The sequence below is a fragment of the Octopus bimaculoides genome, chromosome 30 (genome assembly GCF_046866305.1).
Source record: "Octopus bimaculoides isolate indiv1 chromosome 30, ASM4686630v1, whole genome shotgun sequence".
In the NCBI taxonomy this organism is placed as follows: domain Eukaryota; kingdom Metazoa; phylum Mollusca; class Cephalopoda; order Octopoda; family Octopodidae; genus Octopus; species Octopus bimaculoides.
The window spans coordinates 14,556,855-14,575,578 of NC_142957.1; the positions used below are offsets into that span (position 1 = coordinate 14,556,855).

The 18,724-nt window shown below is 35.2% G+C and overlaps 1 protein-coding gene across 50 annotated transcripts in view; it reads left to right on the forward strand.

Moving 5' to 3' along the window:
- LOC106870580 (protein polybromo-1) overlaps positions 1 to 18,724 on the forward strand; it is a 137,725-nt gene that overhangs the window by 8,682 nt on the left and 110,319 nt on the right. For 26 of the 50 annotated variants that reach the window (XM_089346426.1, XM_089346460.1, XM_089346432.1 and 23 more), the window contains exon 6: positions 519 to 683. In XM_089346426.1, coding sequence (XP_089202552.1) covers positions 519 to 683 — 165 coding nt within the window. Of the gene's footprint in view, positions 1 to 515; positions 684 to 18,724 lie in introns of all 50 variants that reach the window. The other 24 variants (XM_089346421.1, XM_089346433.1, XM_089346443.1 and 21 more) reach the window with 1 other exon arrangement.

Consider the following 18,724-nt stretch of genomic DNA (forward strand, 5'->3'; position numbering starts at 1 on the left):
TAATATCTCTTGATTCAAGAAAGAGTTTCCTGCATTTTCTTGCTGAACAGTTTGTATGCTACATGTCAGGTGTCGAAAGTAATTGCGGCGTAGTGTGAGGTGAAGTGTTTTGCTATAGAACACCAATGCACGACCCGGTCTGGGAATTGAACCAATGATCTTGCAATTGGGAGTGCAACACCCTAACCACTGAGCCACATACTGCCCCCCTCCCCACATAGATAGATAGATGGATGGATAGACAGATATAAATAGATGCAGATAGAGGAATAAATAGATAGATTTGTAATGGTCTTCCATATACCTTCTTCCATCTACCAAATTGTTGTAAATTGAAAAGTATGTACACACACATACACACACACACATGTACTCTTCCCAGTTATTTGTTCCCATACACACATGTGCATGTTTGTTTATTCTGGTGGCTTGCGCTCCCAGACCAGACGATGAACCCCCCCCAATCCCCCTTCCAGTGAACGGTTCACTGCACGCATGTTTGTGTTTATTGCCAGAAGTACCCGAAATACTACGAAATCATCAAGGACCCTATTGATCTCAAACTGATTGCCCAACGTATCCAGGAAGATTACTATACCAGTGTGACCAGCCTGGAGAAAGACCTCCTGCTCATGATAAAAAATGCCAAGACGTTCAATGAACCTCGATCGCAAGTATACCGGGTAAGTGGCCAAGCACCTAAATACAATTATGCTTTGCTGTTATGTGTTTTCATATATATATATATATATATATATATATATATATATATATATATATATACATGTATATATATATATATATATATATATATATATATATATATATATATGTATATATATATGTGTGTGTATATAATATATATATATATGTTTGTATTATATATTTATATATATATATATTTATGTGTGTGTAAATTGTTTTACGTGTTTTTTTGTGGGGGTAGGCTTTAATTTTTTTTTATTCTTGGGTGGAGAGGAGGGGTGGGGGGTATTACGGGTGGTTTGGTTTGGTGGGTGGAGGATGTGGTGGAGTTGTATCATCTGTCTGTGCTTTGTACTGTTTGTTTTTTTTTTTTTTTTTTATAGATGTTTGTGTGTTTTGTCTCTTGTTATCTTTTGCGGGTCATCGGACGGGTTTACTCTTTTTTTTTTTTGTAAAAGTTTCTTTTTCCCTTTCTTTGTTTGAAAATATATATATATACACATACGTATACACTCACACACACACACACACACATCATTTAATTTCAGATGATGATATATATGTGTGTGTGTGTATATATATATATAAGTGGTATATGTGTATACACACATGTATATGCATGTACATATTGGTATACATAAATATGTACATACACATACACACACACACACACACACACACACACGTGTGTGTATATGTATGTATATGTGAAAAAAAATTGTTTATATGCTTCTGCTGCTGTTGTTCCTTCTAGCCTCAGGCCAACCCTAAATGATCAATGGCATTCCAACCATGACCATCCTGTTGTAATTTATATGTTCGTCATCTACACAGCAATCCACTTTTATATATCATTCAATGTCTCCTTTCCTGTTTTTCTTTGTGATGATGGAGGGGGGGGGTGTAATGCGAGGGATATTTTGCTGCTATTTCTAGCAGATCAGTGAGCTATTTAGAGGCTCTCTTGTCGGTTCATTGTTGTTGTAGTTGTTGTACCCATTGGTGTTGTTTTTTTTTTTTGTTTGGTGTCAGAATTTCTTTTTTGTCTTTTTTTTTTTCAGTTTTTATTTGTGTTCTTCCTGGTTTCTGTTGTTGTTATAACATATTTGTAGGTGCATGTATGTATATATATATATATATATATATAGCCATCCGGTTTCACCATTCCTCAGTCAAATTGTCCAACCCATGCTAGCATGGAACGCGGACGTTAAACAACGACGACGATGACACACACACTTAAACATATATATATATATATATATATATACAAATATTTATATGTATACATATATACATTTATGTGTGTGCATATAAGTATGTATATAAATACACATGTATATGGATACATAATGTATATATATATGTAGTTACATGTATCTCCTCTCTCTCATCTCTTTACTTCTGTAGCAAGTACAAAAATCATTATCACCATTATTATTCAAATATATGAGTTCAAATTGTGCTGAGGTCACCTTTGTTTTCGGTGTGTGTGGGGGGGTGTCGATGAATTAAGTACCAGTTGAACACTGGGGTCAGTTTAATCGACCAGGCCTCGCCCCCCCCAAACTTTAGGCCTTGTGCCTTTAGTAGAAAGGATTGCTATTTTTCGGTTCAAATTCCGCCAAGGTTGACTTAGCCTTTTGTCCTTTTCTGGTTGATGAATTAAGTACCAGTTGAGCACTGAGGTCAGTGTTGTTCACTATCCCCCTCCCCCAAATTTCAGGCCTTGTGTGTGTAGTAGAAAAGATTATTATTATTATTATTATTATAGCAGTGAGCTGGCAGAATTGTTAGCATGGCATCTGTCATCCGTTTATGTTTCGAGTTCAAATTCTGCTGAGATCAGCTATGTCTTTCATCCTTCTAGTGTCTATAAAATATATACCAGTTGAGTACTGGGGTCGATGTATTCGACTCTTCCCCTCCTTCAAAATTGCTGGCGTTGTGTCAAAATATGAAACTATTATTATTATTATTATTATTATTAGGCAGAAGTGAAGTCACAACTTGACAACTGGTGTTGGTTTGTTTACTTCCTGGGTCGGCAAAAAGACTGATAGAATAAGTACTAGGCTTAAAAAAAAAAAAAGTGGGACAATAATGGGGTGGCCAAAATGGATGCAAAAAGCAACAAAATAAAGGGTTGATTAGGTTGGGGTTTATTTGTGACATACAATTCTTTTGAATTTACTGCAGAAAATGGTGTATGTTTGTGGTGGTGGGGCACTTGGAATATGGCCTGAGTGCCAAGGAGGTGGCAGCCCCAAAAGGCTTGGGAACCCCTGATGTATATGGTGCATGCATACACAGTCTTGACATCTCTGTTACGTGATCCTTATCATCGTCATCTTTCTACACTCTGCTACTATCTGGATGTGTGGGTGGTTTAATATTTGTGCTAGTAATAAGTAGTTGTGTTTATGAATATGTAGACGCGAGTGGGGGGGCAGGGGAACATGTGGTAATCCCTTCCTCAACCCAACCCAACCCAATCTTGGCTCTGGTTCTCTGCGTGTATAAGGAATGAAAGGGGGTTGAAGAAAAGTTTTACAAGTCCAGCAGCTGTATCTGGGGGGGGTCAGTGGTCCAATATATATATAGAGAGATACACACACGTGTTTTCCCTCCTATCAAAGGAGGCACAAGCACTTTCATACACACCTGACAGAGCTTGGTCGGGGTGAGGCTATAGGAGAAGACACTTGCCCAAGGTGCTACACAGTGGGGTTGAACCCAGAACCATGTGGTTGGAAGCAAACTTCTTAGCGATGCAACCATGCCTGCATATATAAAAATATATAAACATGTGTATGTATGTATGTACGCGTGTGTATGTAGGTATCTGTATATTTATGCGTGTGTGTATATCTGTGTATATGTATATAAATGTATGTATGTATATAAGTATAAATATATATATTTGTGTGTGTGTGTGATCAAAAGATATACCATGGTATTAAAAATATATGAAAACAGAATTGTAACATGGAGAACATAGTAGAACATTATACAGAATTTCAGTATCAAAGAGAGAGTATCTGTTAGAGAGAGAGGGGGGGAGAAAGATAGAGAGAGAGAGAGATGCACACGTACATACACAGACCCTTACATCGGAATATCAGGTTAATTAGATCCATCATTCAGATGTCAACCTTATCTCTGACAATCGCGTATTATAATCTACACCATCCTTGTTATTTGTTTCCAAAATGTGATACCTTTTTTTTTTTTTTGATTTATCGATTTATTATTAACAAAAGTTGGGAGGGGGTGTAAATAACGATTTTTTATTTAAATTCTCGTTGTGTTTCCTAATTACCTAAAAAAAAAAATTGTATAAAAAATATCAAAAAAAAAAAATAAGGAAACCAAAAAACCAAAGCTGTTTTTTTTTTTGTTTTTTTCACATGATTGCAATGCTGTGAAATGTTTTGTGTTGTTGTTGAATGTCGATATTTTCTGTTTTGCTGATCTTTTAATATCTCATAAATATGTCTGTAAAAATATTTACTCTTGTTTAAAAAAAAAAAAGAAAAAAAGAAAAAAAGAAACGAAAAAAAAGAAAAAAGAGAAATATTGCTTTGTGAAATATATGCAGTTGACGTATATCGAGTGAAATATATGCTGATAAATATACCTTGTGAATTAATATGAATTGTGAAATCATTATATGCACTTAAATTTGTATTGCGTAAAGTACATGTATCATATATATATATATATATATATATATATATATATATATATATGGGAATATGGGCAGTAAAATATATGCAGATAATTTATATTCTGTGAAGTATAAGCAGTTATATATATATATATATATGTGCTTTGAAATGTATATGGTTTTACATTGATCCTGTTTGCTGCTCTCACTCCATATGTTCCCTAGACAGCCTATCTGTTGTGTCTCTCTGTGTATCTGTCTGACCATCAAATTATCTATCCAACCGGTTTTTTTAATTTATATATCCTCCTATGTATCTGTCCTCGCAAAACTCACTTATACATTCAGTGTTTTCTCTGTTTATCTACCTACCTACCTACTTACCTACCTATAGTCTCTTTCTATCCATCTCTCTCTCTCTCTCTCTCTCTCTCTCTCTCTCTGTAATTTATCCATCAATCTAGCCATCCTTCTTTCATGTTATCCTTCTGTCTCTCTAATTATCTATCTATGCATCTATATATCTATCTATCTATCCGTTTGTCCATGTATCTAATCATCCACTTATCCATTCATACAACCGTCCATCCATTCACCCACTCTCTCTCTCTCTCTCTGTATATCTATCTAATCTGTTTATCCGTGCATCTGTTTGTGTATGTATGTATGTATGTATGTATCTATCTATCTATATATATATATATCTCTGTGTCTGTCTATCTGTCTAACATTCCATTCCTCTCTTCATTCATCCAACCATCTACACTATCTATCCATCCATTCATCCGTCTATCCCAACAAAGCTCTACAAATTGTTGATTCCATCAAGGAGCTGAGGTGCCTAAGGCAAGGCACATCTCTCTCCTCTCATATATTTTTGTGATAATACAGACCATATATAATATTTTTCTTCCTGTCTTTTTTATTCTTGTGCCTTAAAATCCTGTTAATTATATATGATAAAAAGGCAGTGGGCTGGCAGAAATGTTAGCTTTGTTGGACTAAAAGCTTAGCAGATTTCCTCTAGAAATTAATAGCCAGCACTGATTTTGTTCTGACATTTCATGTCGGAGATGCCAGATGTAAACAACAGGATTGAAGATGAGAAAAGGTTAATGGGCGTGTATGCCATACTTCAGGAGTTTTCGCTCCTTAATAAGCTTCCATCCAACCCATTACTCATCCATGAACTCCTTGCTTAATATTTTACATATTAAACACATTCCTGGAAGTTGGTATGTAAATATTTATGACTTGTAGGCACATGGTATTTCATTATGCGACCATACTACAAAGTGTATTAAATATTTTTATAAGTCAATATTGTGTTCTACTGTGTTAGCAGTGCTATTAAATCACTCGTAAAGGCTATCTCTATAGTTTTTCTTTAGAAATTATAGCCAGCACTGATTTCCTTTCGATGTTTTGTATCCCAGATGCCAAATGTAAACAAGCAATGAGATCAGAGATGAAGAATGGGTAATGGGTGTATATACCATATTTCAGGAGTTTTTACTCCTCCATAAGCACCCATCCCACCCATTAATCATCCACAAACTCATTGCTTATATCCACTAAATATAACAGTGTAGTGTTTTCACGTTCTGAGTTCAAATCCAGCTCAGGTTGATCTTGTCTTCCATGCTTTTTTTTAATCACACTGTTTTTAATTAATCACGCATTATCTCAAAGCTTTGAGATTTTGGTCATGTGATTGCATAGTTTTAGAATGGCATTACAAGACAGTTATTAGTGGCTGGTTGGAACATTAGGCTGGTAGAATACTTGGGCCGGATATGGATGGTTTAAATGCTAAAGAGTTGACCTCTTAGCATTTGAACCAGCTATATCTGGCCCAAATATTCATCTTTTTTTTTTTTTTATTCCAAACTGACCAGATCCAGCCTTTCACACCTGTCCTACAATGTCATTCTAAAAATAAACAATCACATCATCAAATCCTCAAAGCTGTGAGATAATGCATGATTTATTCATGGATGGATGAAAATCAAAGGGAACATCGGTGAGGTTTCACCACAGAATGTAGGAAAAGACATCTACCATTCAGCCAGTCCCTGCTTTATTAATTCCGCCATTCGGATCCCATCTCAATGTGTTCAACTCTTTAGTATCAGAAATTATTCTGTCAGACGCAATGCGTTTTTATTCACGGTAAAATCTCTGCTAATAACGCCACCCTCTACAACCAGAGGTTTTGTTCTAACGTTACGGTATTAGGGTTAAGGCCCACAGCGCTCCTAAGTTCAGTTCGTGTGAAGGTCAGTTTTACCTTTCGTACTTTTAAGGGTGATAAAAGAAAATGAATTGAAGTACTAGCCAAGTACTTGTGGCAATGTAATTGTTTTGTCCGCTCTCTTCAAAATAGCAGGCCTTTGTGCACCAAATTTTGAAATCACCAAGGCAGCACCCTAGCACAATGCTCCACAATCTCTCTTCACCTGTGGTACCCTTATATTCTTTTCAAAATTTAGCAACACACCTGAACTAAAAACGTAACTAAAAGCATATGGAAAAAGTTTATATTCAGGTTACACTGCTGCACACCAAGCATTGCTTTGTGGCACACCAGTGTGTTGCGACGTATCGGTTGTGGAACACTGCCCTAGCATAATCATTACAATGTCGGACGGAAAAAATGCCTAACTACATTTCTTCCATCTCTTTACATTGTGAGTTCAAATTCCACCAAGGTCGACCTTGCCTTTCGTCCTTTCGGAGTTGATGAAATAGGTACCAGTTGATTACCGGGGGGGGGGGGGGGGGGGGGGGGTTGATGTAACTGACTACCTCCTCCCCCCAAATTTTAGACCTTGTGCCTATAGTAGAAAGGATTATTGTTATTATTTTTATGGTATGGTTTCAAATATCTTTAATATATTAATCAAGTATTTATCAACTGATCTGTGTGTGTGTGTATGTGTGTGTATACACACATAAACATACACACAAACGCACACACATGTACATATATATGTGTGTGTGTGTATATATATATATATATATATATATATATATATATATACATATATATATGTGCATATTTATACACATGATACATATATTTATATATACACATATATATACATACATATATATATATATATATATATATATATATATATATATATATACATATACATCTACACACACACAAATATATATTAAGGCCAGCTAGCAGAATGATTAGCACACTGGACAAAATGTTTAGTGGTCTTTCGTCTGTCTATGTGGTCTGAGTTCAAATCCTGCCAAGGTTGACTTTGCCTTTCATCCTTTTGGGGGCTTATGAAATAAGTACCAGTTGAGTGCTGGGGTCGATGTAATCGACTAGACCCCCTCACCCCAAAAATTGCAGGCCTTTTGCCAAAATATCAAGCCATTTATATATATATATATATATATAAATAAATAATCTCGTATAATATATACATATATAATATACAAATATATGTACACACACACACACACACCCATACAGTGGCATATATATAACCATTTATTCGAAGCCTGACATTTCTCTTTGTCAATACTCTGAGTTTTGCATTTTGATTTTCCACAATGAAATTCAAAATAAAACAACAAACTCTACTATGTGTGTTGAGTACGTTCTTCTCTCGTTTATATTATTATTTATTTTTTGTTTATGTTAACCATAACCGATTAAAGCAATTTTTTTAAAGATGTTTTTTTTTTTGTTCTCCAAAATATCATTGTTATTATTATTATTATTATTATTATTATTATTATTATTATTATTATTATTATTATTATTATTATTATCATTATTATTATTATTATTATTATTACTACTACTACTACTGTTTTGGGGGCCTCTTTAAAAAAAAAAAGAGAAATAATTGTTGTAACTTTTTTTTTTTTTTTCCTTTGAAAACGAGGAAGTTAAATATATAAATATATATGTACACATACACCACAAACACACATGTCTTTTTATTGAATTGAAGAAACTTGCCTCCAAAACAGCTAAGAAGAAAAAAAAAAACACAGATACCAAAGGAAGGAAACTTGCGGTTGTTTACATTGGCAAAACTTGCTTCATCGTTGTCTGAATTTGTTGACTTTAGGTTAAAGTCTTTTTGTATACTTTTGGTTCTTAGGATCATAAAAATATTGCAGAATGAAAAGAAGTTTTGAATATTCTATTGCTCTTGGTGAACTTATTCATAGTTGATTATATATATCTATAGATATATAATGTATATATCTATATGTACGTACAGAAAAGCAAGTACAAATGTGGTTTTATTTGTTTTTGCTCTTTAAATTTGTATATAGATGTGCGAGTCTGTCTATATATATGTGTGTGTGTGTATGTGTATACATATATGCTTTTATATATATGTTTATGTTTTTCCCATACATGTATATGCACACACACACACACACACACTCACACTGTTGTCCATTCTTACACATAACTATACTCCCACACCACATACACACACACACACACATCCACATATATTATTCCTTATTCATATTTATATATTTAGAGTTAATGAAATTAGCTGTATGAAGTGTGCTGAAAGCCTTGTCTTAGGTAACTAGTTTGTTCTGATTTCTGCGATTTTACACAGCACGCTCTGTGCCAATTCTTTTTTTTTTTTGTTATTTTTTTTTTTTTTCTTACCATATACATGTTCACTTCGGTCTTCTTTGAGTAAGATCTTAAGGCCAAAATCTAGGTGTGTATGTTTGAGTACGTGCTGGTTCTATACATGTATATATGTGTGTATATGACTTTGCGTGTGTGTGTATGTGGGTGTGGGTGTGTCTGTTGTGTTGTGTTTTTTTTTTTTTTTTTTGTTTCATTTCCGAATATAGAAACCATTCCACACCAAAGAGGATTAATTTGAGGCCAAAGAAACTCCTGAAGCAAAATATGACTTAGAGGTAAGTAAAACAAAATTCAACAAAATACATATATATGCATATATATATTCCTGAATTTAAAAGAGGCTTCTTTCGTTTTCTGTTTCTTTTTAATTAATCAATGTTTAAATTGTTTTTAATTTAACATTTTCTTCTGTTTGGCTGTTTGTTTGTGTCTTTTTTTTTTTACTTTTTTTTTATTTTCAAGTTAATTAGTACTTCATTTGCGTGATTGTTAAATCTTTTCATTTATTTACCAAAAAAAAAAAAAATTGTGTTAATAATAATAATAATAATAATAATAATAATAATAATAATAGTAACGATAATGAAAATGGTGGTGGTAAAATAATAATAATAATAATAATATTAAATAAATTGATAACAATAATAGTAATGATAATAATGATAATAATAATAATAATAATAATATTCAGTTTTATTATAAATTTCATAAAACAAATTTTTCTTTTTATGACCTTAGTTTTTTTCCAGTTGCACAACACCTCATCTCTTAGCATCTTCAGATGCAAAAATTTTGTCCATTGATGTCCTTGATTGAGTGCAACTTGTGTAAAAAAAAAAAAAAAAAAAAAAAAAGCAAAGCTATGATAATAATAATAATAATGATAATGGTATGCTTATTAGTTTTGGTGTATGTAACTTTTACTATGAGAAAGCAGTTATCAGTGTACGTTATTTAGAACATTCTTAAAAATTTCAATTGTAAATATTTTCTTTTTATCAGAATGTGGTTTTTGAAATTCCTTTTATTAGTGAAGATTTCAACGACACCATTCAATTTTTATTCTAAACGAGATAAAAGTTGTCTCACATTTTTCTCTGTCTTCCTTTTCTTTGCTGCTTCCTTCCCATTTAGTATTTTCTTTCTCTATCCTCATACACTTTTCCTCTCTCCCTCTTATCATCGATTTCTTTCCTTGCAGTACTCACTCTCTCTCTCTCTCTCTCTCTCTCTCTCTCTCTCAATTGCCTCTATTCTTCTTAGTCTTTCACTTCTATCCCTATACCTTTTCCTCTCACTCATCCTCATTGTTGTGATTTTGAGCATCTTACTCCGGTTAAATATTTTGACCAGATGTGGCTGGTTTAAATGCTAAAGAGTTAATTCAAGCAATTAAACTTGCAGCAAAGTGCCACCTAGTGGTGGATTTGTAGCTAGTAATCTCACCAGTGTCTCTCAGTCTCCATTCTCATCATTTTCATCATTATTTTTTTACTGTAACTGTTATTGGACCAAGCTCTATTTAATTAGGTCTCTTGAAATTTCTGGTTTCAAGCCCTGCTGAAGTTGACCTTATCCCTTCATCCTTCCAGAGGTGTTTGACCCAGTCAGACACTGGGGTCAGAGTTATTTAAACTTTGCCTTCCTCCATTTCTGGATCCATAAAATAAGTACCAGTTCAGTAACAGGTACTAGATTTCGATATAATGAACTAGCCCTGCCAAAGGACAAAAAATTTTTTAAAAAAATAAATAAAAAGAAATTAAAACTGCTGGCCTTGTGCCAATATTTAAACCACTATTATTATTATTATTATTATTATTGTTATAAATTCCGCTGGAGTGGTCTTTGACTTTCACCCCTTTTGGGGTTGATAAAATATGTACCAGCTGCACATTGGGGGTCAGTGTCATCAACTAATCCCCTCCCCCCCCCAAAAAAAAAATTTCAGGCTTTGTGCTTCTAGCAGAAAGGATTATGATTATTATTATTATTATTATTATTATTATTATTGCACCATTGTTGTATAGCAAAGCTATCTGAAAATTTCTCTTTTATCCCAGTTGCATTTTTTTATACTACTGAGTAACCATGAAAGTTTTGGTGACTCAGCATGATTTTTTTTTGCAAATTACTTTAAAAACAAATGTGTGTGTATGTATGTATGTATATATAGATATCTATCTATCTATATATATATATATATGTATATATAAATGTATGTGCATGCATACACTCATTCAAGAATATTGTAAATTTGAAACTGAAGAGCATAAGTTCCCTTTCTCTCTTGTTATTCCTTTGAAAAGGGCTTTTTTACCCAAAATATCAGGACTAAAATATTTCTATTCCAACACTTCATTATCGTTTTTATTGTTATTATTGGTGTTTAATGTTCCAACTATATTGCCATTGTTATTTGTTTTCTTCCATAACACACTATTTACATATATATTTATATATTTGTATTATATTTTGTGTGAGTCTGCTCACGAGCAACACACACACACACACACACATTTGGATGTAGAAGCCGGAGAAAGTGTACTCAATCCATGTAGTAGAGTATATTAGTTCAAAGTTAATTGTTTCACTCTGTATTCGCCCTTGTCAGAGCTTGTTGTTATGTATATTCATTCAGGTGACAAGAAGATATATATATACATACATATATATATATATATATATATATATATATATATATATGTATGTATGTATGTATGTATCATCGTCGTCGTTTAACATCCGCTTATATATATATAATATAGATAAAACTTTCTTGGAAATAGATGCGTAAGTCTTGAAACAAGTGGGTGGAGGTAATTTTTAATGATGTTCAAAGGCAAAGGTTTCATTGCTGTTGAAGCATTCATCAGCATTTGGTCATCTCTTGCCCTATTTTGTTGATATTTGCAGATTACAGTTACTTAAGGAAATGTAAACTGTGTCTCACCACAAATACAGTATTGACTTGTTTAGGACCGAAAGAATATATAGTTATGTCCAGGTGAAGTTGGTCCCTCAAGGGCCTTTGTGTGGTAGCTGAGGGGTGAAGGATTGACTGAATGGGTTTCATTGTTAAAAATTCATCAGTGTTTGCTCTGTGATTGATATTAGCATGACTGATGACCTGTATGGTGACTGATGACCTGTAAAATGAAGAAGAGTTGCACTTGGTCAATCTCACTCTCTCGTCCACAACTGTCTTCAAATCCTGTGGCAAGACCAGGTCAAGATAACAGGGGATGGAGACGGCTGCAGCAGATGACCAAGATGTCTTACTTTCTTCATCTTGATCTCTGCATCCCACAATGCATTGCTGTTTCCCCCCCCCCTTCCCTTCCCTTTTGTTGAACCATAAAGGTTTCTTCTGCAGGGCCCACTGGACCTAGTCTTCACATGCATAGGTCAGCGACCCCTAATATGCTGATTACAATATAACTGTGATGTAGTAGAGCAGACCTCATCACTATCTGACTGACCTCTCAGCGTCCAAACTACCATAGTAAGCATTTAGGCCAAATCTCTAGTTTTTATTCATTCTGGCATCATCGCGTTTGTCAGTCGGAGCCACAAGGACCATCGAGTCATCCCGGAGATGACCGATGACTTGTATGGTGATTGTGTTTCCGGTGATAAAGAGTTGCATGTACTCAACCTCAACCATGTCAAGATGTCTTGTGATGGAGACAGATGCAGGGGACAACCAAGATGTCTCACTTTATCTTGCATCTCACAATGCGTTGCAGCTTCCACCCTCCCTTCAGTTGAACAACGAAGGTTTCTTCTGTAGAATCCACCAGACCCAGTCTTCTCGTGCATAGGTAGGCAAGCCCTAGTATTCTAATTAACCCATAGCTTTCTAGTCAGTGACCATCTTCAACCTAGAGGGCAAGACAAGCCCTAGTATTCTAATTAACCCATAGCTTTCTAGTCAGTGACCATCTTCAACCTAGAGGGCAAGACAAGCCCTAGTATTCTAATTAACCCATAGCTTTCTAGTCAGTGACCATCTTCAACCTAGAGGGCAAGACAAGCCCTAGTATTCTAATTAACCCATAGCTTTCTAGTCAGTGACCATCTTCAACCTAGAGGGCAAGACAAGCCCTAGTATTCTAATTAACCCATAGCTTTCTAGTCAGTGACCATCTTCAACTTAGAGGGCAAGACAAGCCCTAGTATTCTAATTAACCCATAGCTTTCTAGTCAGTGACCATCTTCAACCTAGAGGGCAAGACAAGCCCTAGTATTCTAATTAACCCATAGCTTTCTAGTCAGTGACCATCTTCAACCTAGAGGGCAAGACAAGCCCTAGTATTCTAATTAACCCATAGCTTTCTAGTCAGTGACCATCTTCAACCTAGAGGGCAAGACAAGCCCTAGTATTCTAATTAACCCATAGCTTTCTAGTCAGTGACCATCTTCAACCTAGAGGGCAAGACAAGCCCTAGTATTCTAATTAACCCATAGCTTTCTAGTCAGTGACCATCTTCAACCTAGAGGGCAAGACAAGCTTAAGATGACTGGAGATGGAGACAGATGCAGTGTGGACGACCCAAGTTGCCTTACTTTCTTCATCTTGCTCTCTCTTGCATTGGACGATGTGTTGTTGCAGCTACCTTCCTCTCTGTTGAACAATGAAGATTTCTTCTGCAGAATTTGCTGGACCCAGTCTCACATGCATAGGAAGACAAGCCCTATTTAACCCAATTTTGCTGGACCCAGTCTCACATGCATAGGAAGACAAGCCCTATTTAACCCAATTTTGCTGGACCCAGTCTCACATGCATAGGAAGACAAGCCCTATTTAACCCAATTTTGCTGGACCCAGTCTCACATGCATAGGAAGACAAACCCTATTTAACCCAGAGTTGGAACTTCAACAGGTGCTACTACTCAGGGTCAGAGTAGACCTAGGAGCATTAGCGATTAAGAAGTGGTTTCACAGTCTTCAAGATCCTAAAAACTCTGAACCGGGTCCCCTCTAAAGTCATACCCAGGACACAATGGATATATAAATGTGATATAGTTGATGGATATTTAAATATTAAACATGTATACACCCTTGGCGCCAACATGGCTGTTGGCTCACAATGGGCTCGTTTGTCCTTTGACTCCCGCAGAGTGTATACAATACCCTCTACATCTGACAAGCCAGGTGGGGGAGCCAGTTTTGTCGCTGACCACCCGATCGCGAAACAGGGAGTACCAAGTTATGTGTTTCCAGTAACAGGATTTTCTTGGCCACAGTGTTATTAAAATTATTTAATTATTTGTTACTTGGAAACCAAAATACTATTGAGGTAATTCTCATCATCATCATCATCATCGTTGCCATCATTATGAACCTTGGCACATTGCTGTTGTGAGTCCTAGGACGCAGAAGGGCTTTACCCAATTTCCACGGCATATAAATGACTTGAGATAACATTCTACCGGAACAGGAGGCCAATCTGTTGCAGGGTTAATGATTCTCATTGAAAGCGGGGACTGAAGCAATGTGGAATGAAGTGTTTTGCTCAAGAACACGACACTACCTGCTCCACAAATTGAAACCATGATCTTGCGGTTGGGAATGCCCCACCCTAACCACTAGGCCATATGACCAGTGAAATCCTGGGGCGTATTAAATTAATTCCATCTCATACTTTGTGATACCAACTACATGCTTACACATTTCCTCTGTTTTTTCAAGAGGATCAGTTTAATAAATGCAAGATCTTGTGTTTACCTTAGCAACAGTTATTTATAGTTTGCGTTGGTACATGAATAATTTCTATTCTTACATCAAAAAGAAGTTAGGTATGTCATAGGTGGGTGGGACATGTGCCCAATTTATTAAATACTGTGTGACATTGTCCTAATAATCTTTATAGAGTTTAATATTGTAATTTTTGGGACATGCATATGGCCATCTTCATTGGTTATATGTCAGTGTCTTTTAAGTAATGGTTAATCAGCACTATCATGACTTTGTTAACTTCTTTCTTCCAGCCCTTGAAGAAAGGTTTCATACTCTAAGTCAATTTAATATTCTGCTTTTTCATCTCCATTTCTTTCTACTCTGGTGTCATAGATATACCATGTCACTTGTAATACATAGTTCCCCCCCCCCCCCCCATCAACAACTACAATATCTGGTTTGTTGTGTTCTTTTCAGTTGATATAGGAATTTTGCTCAATAACCACATTACATCTTTTTCAAGGACTTGTATTTCTATTCCTTACAAAATTATTTTTTTTTTTTTTTATCCTGCTTAAGCTGCTGTTTGAACTCATGGCTGATCTCACTATAGTCATTCCAGTACGCTGGGAACTCCAGTCTCTTGGGAATCATTGCCTCCTGATTCCGAGGATCTGTTCCTCTACTGCCAACGCCACTCCTTCAGTCTCATCACTGATTCTTTTCTTTAGCCATAGTCAACTGTCTTAGCCATTCATTAACACCTCCTCCTCCTCCTCCTCCTCCTCCTCCTCATCATCATCATCATTATTAAGGCAGGGAGCTGGCAGAATTGTTACTGTGAAGGACAAAATGCTTGACAGCTTTTATCCCATCTGAGTTCAAGTCTTCTCGAGGCTGACTTTACCTTTTTACCCTTTTGGGGTGGAGGAAATGAGTGCCAAATGAGCAGTGGGTTCAATGCAATTGACTAACTCCCTCCCACCAAAATTTCAGGCCCCTTGCACCCATAGTCGAAAGGATTATTATTATTATTATTATTATTATTATTATCATCATTTTGCCAAGGTTGACTTTGCCTTTAATCCTTGGTGTGGGGGGGGGGGGGGGGTTCATAAATTAAACACCAGTGAAACACTGGGGTTTGATGTAATCGACTTGTCCCCTTCTCCTGAATTTCAGGCCTTGTGTGTTTAGGAGAAAGGATTATTATTATTATTATTAATGAGGTGGCGAGCTGGCAGAATCGTTAACACCCCGGACAAAATGCTTAGCATTTTTACGTTCTGAGTTCAAATTCTGCCGAGGTCGACTTTGCCTTTCATCCTTTCGGGGTCGATAAATTAAGTACCAGTGGAACACTGGAATCGATTTAATCAACCAGTCCCCTCCCCCAAAATTTCAGGCCTTGTGCCTATAGTAGAAAGGATTATTATTATTATTATTATTATTATTATTATTATTATTATTATTATGAGTTTTTCTTCTTTCAATTTTGTTTCCATTTCTTGCCGAGTGTCTTTCCAACACCTAGGACAAAAATGCTCACTGTATATACATTGATAGGCCATTAAAATAAACACTGATTGTTCATTTACAAAGTCGAGTTATGTGATAGAAAAAGAAGGGCAAAAAGAAAGAAAGGAACAAACAAAAAAATAAAATAAAAAATATTGTTATTATTATTATTATTATTATTATTGGATTTTTCACAGAATCATTGTAGCCTGAAATGAGATGCCTTGCAGCATTTCTCTTCAGGTTTTTTTGCATTCTGAGTTCAAATTCCACTCTGGTCAACTTTAGCTTCCACCTTCCCCCCTCTAGGGGTCAAGGAAAATAAAGTAGAAGTCGAGTACGGGAGTTGGTGGCATCAACTAACCCTCTCCCTTCCGAAAATTGGAGGCCCTGTGTAACTAAATTACTAACAATTGTGTTATTCATTGTGCTATATAAAATGCTTTACCTTTGCTAGCATTTCTTTTCAGAAACTATGTTGAAACACAGACACACACACACACGCATATATATATACACATATATACATATATATATATATATATATATATATATATATATATATATATATATATATCATAAATATATAGGGATTAGCAGTATGATTATAAATGGTTTTACCGATAAGGTTTTTTCATACTGAGCTACCTGGCAAAATTGTTAATTATTAATTTTATTACTAATTGACGATTCCCTGCCCTATATATCTATATATATATATATATATATATATATATATATATATATATGTACACATACATATATATATATATGTACATTTTTATAAGTATTTGACAAAAATTACATCATATTATTATTATTATTATTATTAAGGTGGCATGCTGGCAGAATCGTTAGCACACCGAGCAAAATGCTTAGCGGCATTTCATCTGTCCTTTCATTCCGTTCTGAGTTCAAATTCTGCTGAGGTTGACTTCGCCTTTCATCGTTATGGGGGGGGGTCGATGAAATAAGTACCAGTGAGATATTGGGGTCAATGTAATTGATTAGCCCCCTCCTTCCACCCAAATTTTGCGCCTTGTGCCTCTAGTAGAAAGGATTATTAAGGCAGCAAGCCAGCAGAATCATTGGCACACTCAGCAAAATGCTCAATAGCATTTTATCTGTCTACATTCTTAGTTCAGTTTCACCAATGTTGACTTTGCCTTTCATCTTCACAGGGTCAATAAAACAAGTACCGTTTGAATACTGGGGGTTGATGCAGATGACTTGCCCCATCCCATGAATTTGCTGGTGTTGTGCCCAAATTTCTAAACATTATTATTATTATTATTATTATTATTAATTTATAAAGATTGATGTAACTCTTCACAAAGGTAAACAGAGAATAAGAAGAGAATGATGTGCGAATTGTTATAGATTGTTTGTTACGTAATGGTTTGAACAATATTTCAACAGGACGTCTGTCTGTCTGTCTTCAGGTTCAAAATGTAAAACTAAAAAAAAAATAAATAAATAAAATAAAAATGCAGAGATTCGGAAATTCAAAATACAAACAAGGAAATGGTAACAGGAAAAAAAAAAAGAAAAAACATAGGCGCAGGAGTGGCTGTGTGGTAAGTAGCTTGCTTACCAACCACATGGTTCCGGGTTCAGTCCCACTGCGTGGGACCTTGGGCAAATGTCTTCTATTATAGCCTTGGGCCGACCAAAGCCTTGTAAGTGGATTTGGTAGATGGAAACTAAAAGAAACCCGTCGTATATATATATATATATATGTATATATATATATGTGTTTGTGTGTCTGTGTTTGTCCCTCCCGCCATCGCTTGACAACCGATACTGGCATGTTTACATCCCCCGTAACTCAGCAGTTCGGCAAAAAGAGACCAATAGAATAAGTACTAGGCTTACAAAGAATAAGTGCTGGGGTTGATTTGCTCAACTAAAAGGCGGTGCTCCAGCATGGCCGCAGTCAAATGACTGAAACAAGTAAAAGAGTAAAAGAGAGAAAAGAGTAATATAGGGAAACTAATGAATCTCATTTTGGTAAATAGGGGAACGCAGGATTCCCCTGGTTATATTTTGAATTTCTGTGTTTCTGCCGGTTTAATTTTCCATTTTACATTTTGAACCTGAAGGAAAGAACCGCCGATCTGTTGAAATATCATTCAAGCTGTTAAAAAAACAATGTATTACAAATTGCATCACGTTCTTCTTATTGTCTATCATTATTATTATTATTATTATTATAATTATTATTATTATCATTATTATTATTATTATTATTATTATTATTATGTCCATCACTATTGTATTGTTTTTCTCTTTGGCAAGTTTCTGTTGTGGGACATAGCCACGTTGGGGGGTACCACTTCATACTTTTTTTTTTCTTTCTTTTTTACAAAACTAAACTCCACCCACTGAATATATAATATTAAAAAAAACCCAAAAGAAACAAAAACAAGATTGCGGTTATTTTAAGACCTATCAAAAACCTCATAAGATCAAAAATCTGAATATGTTT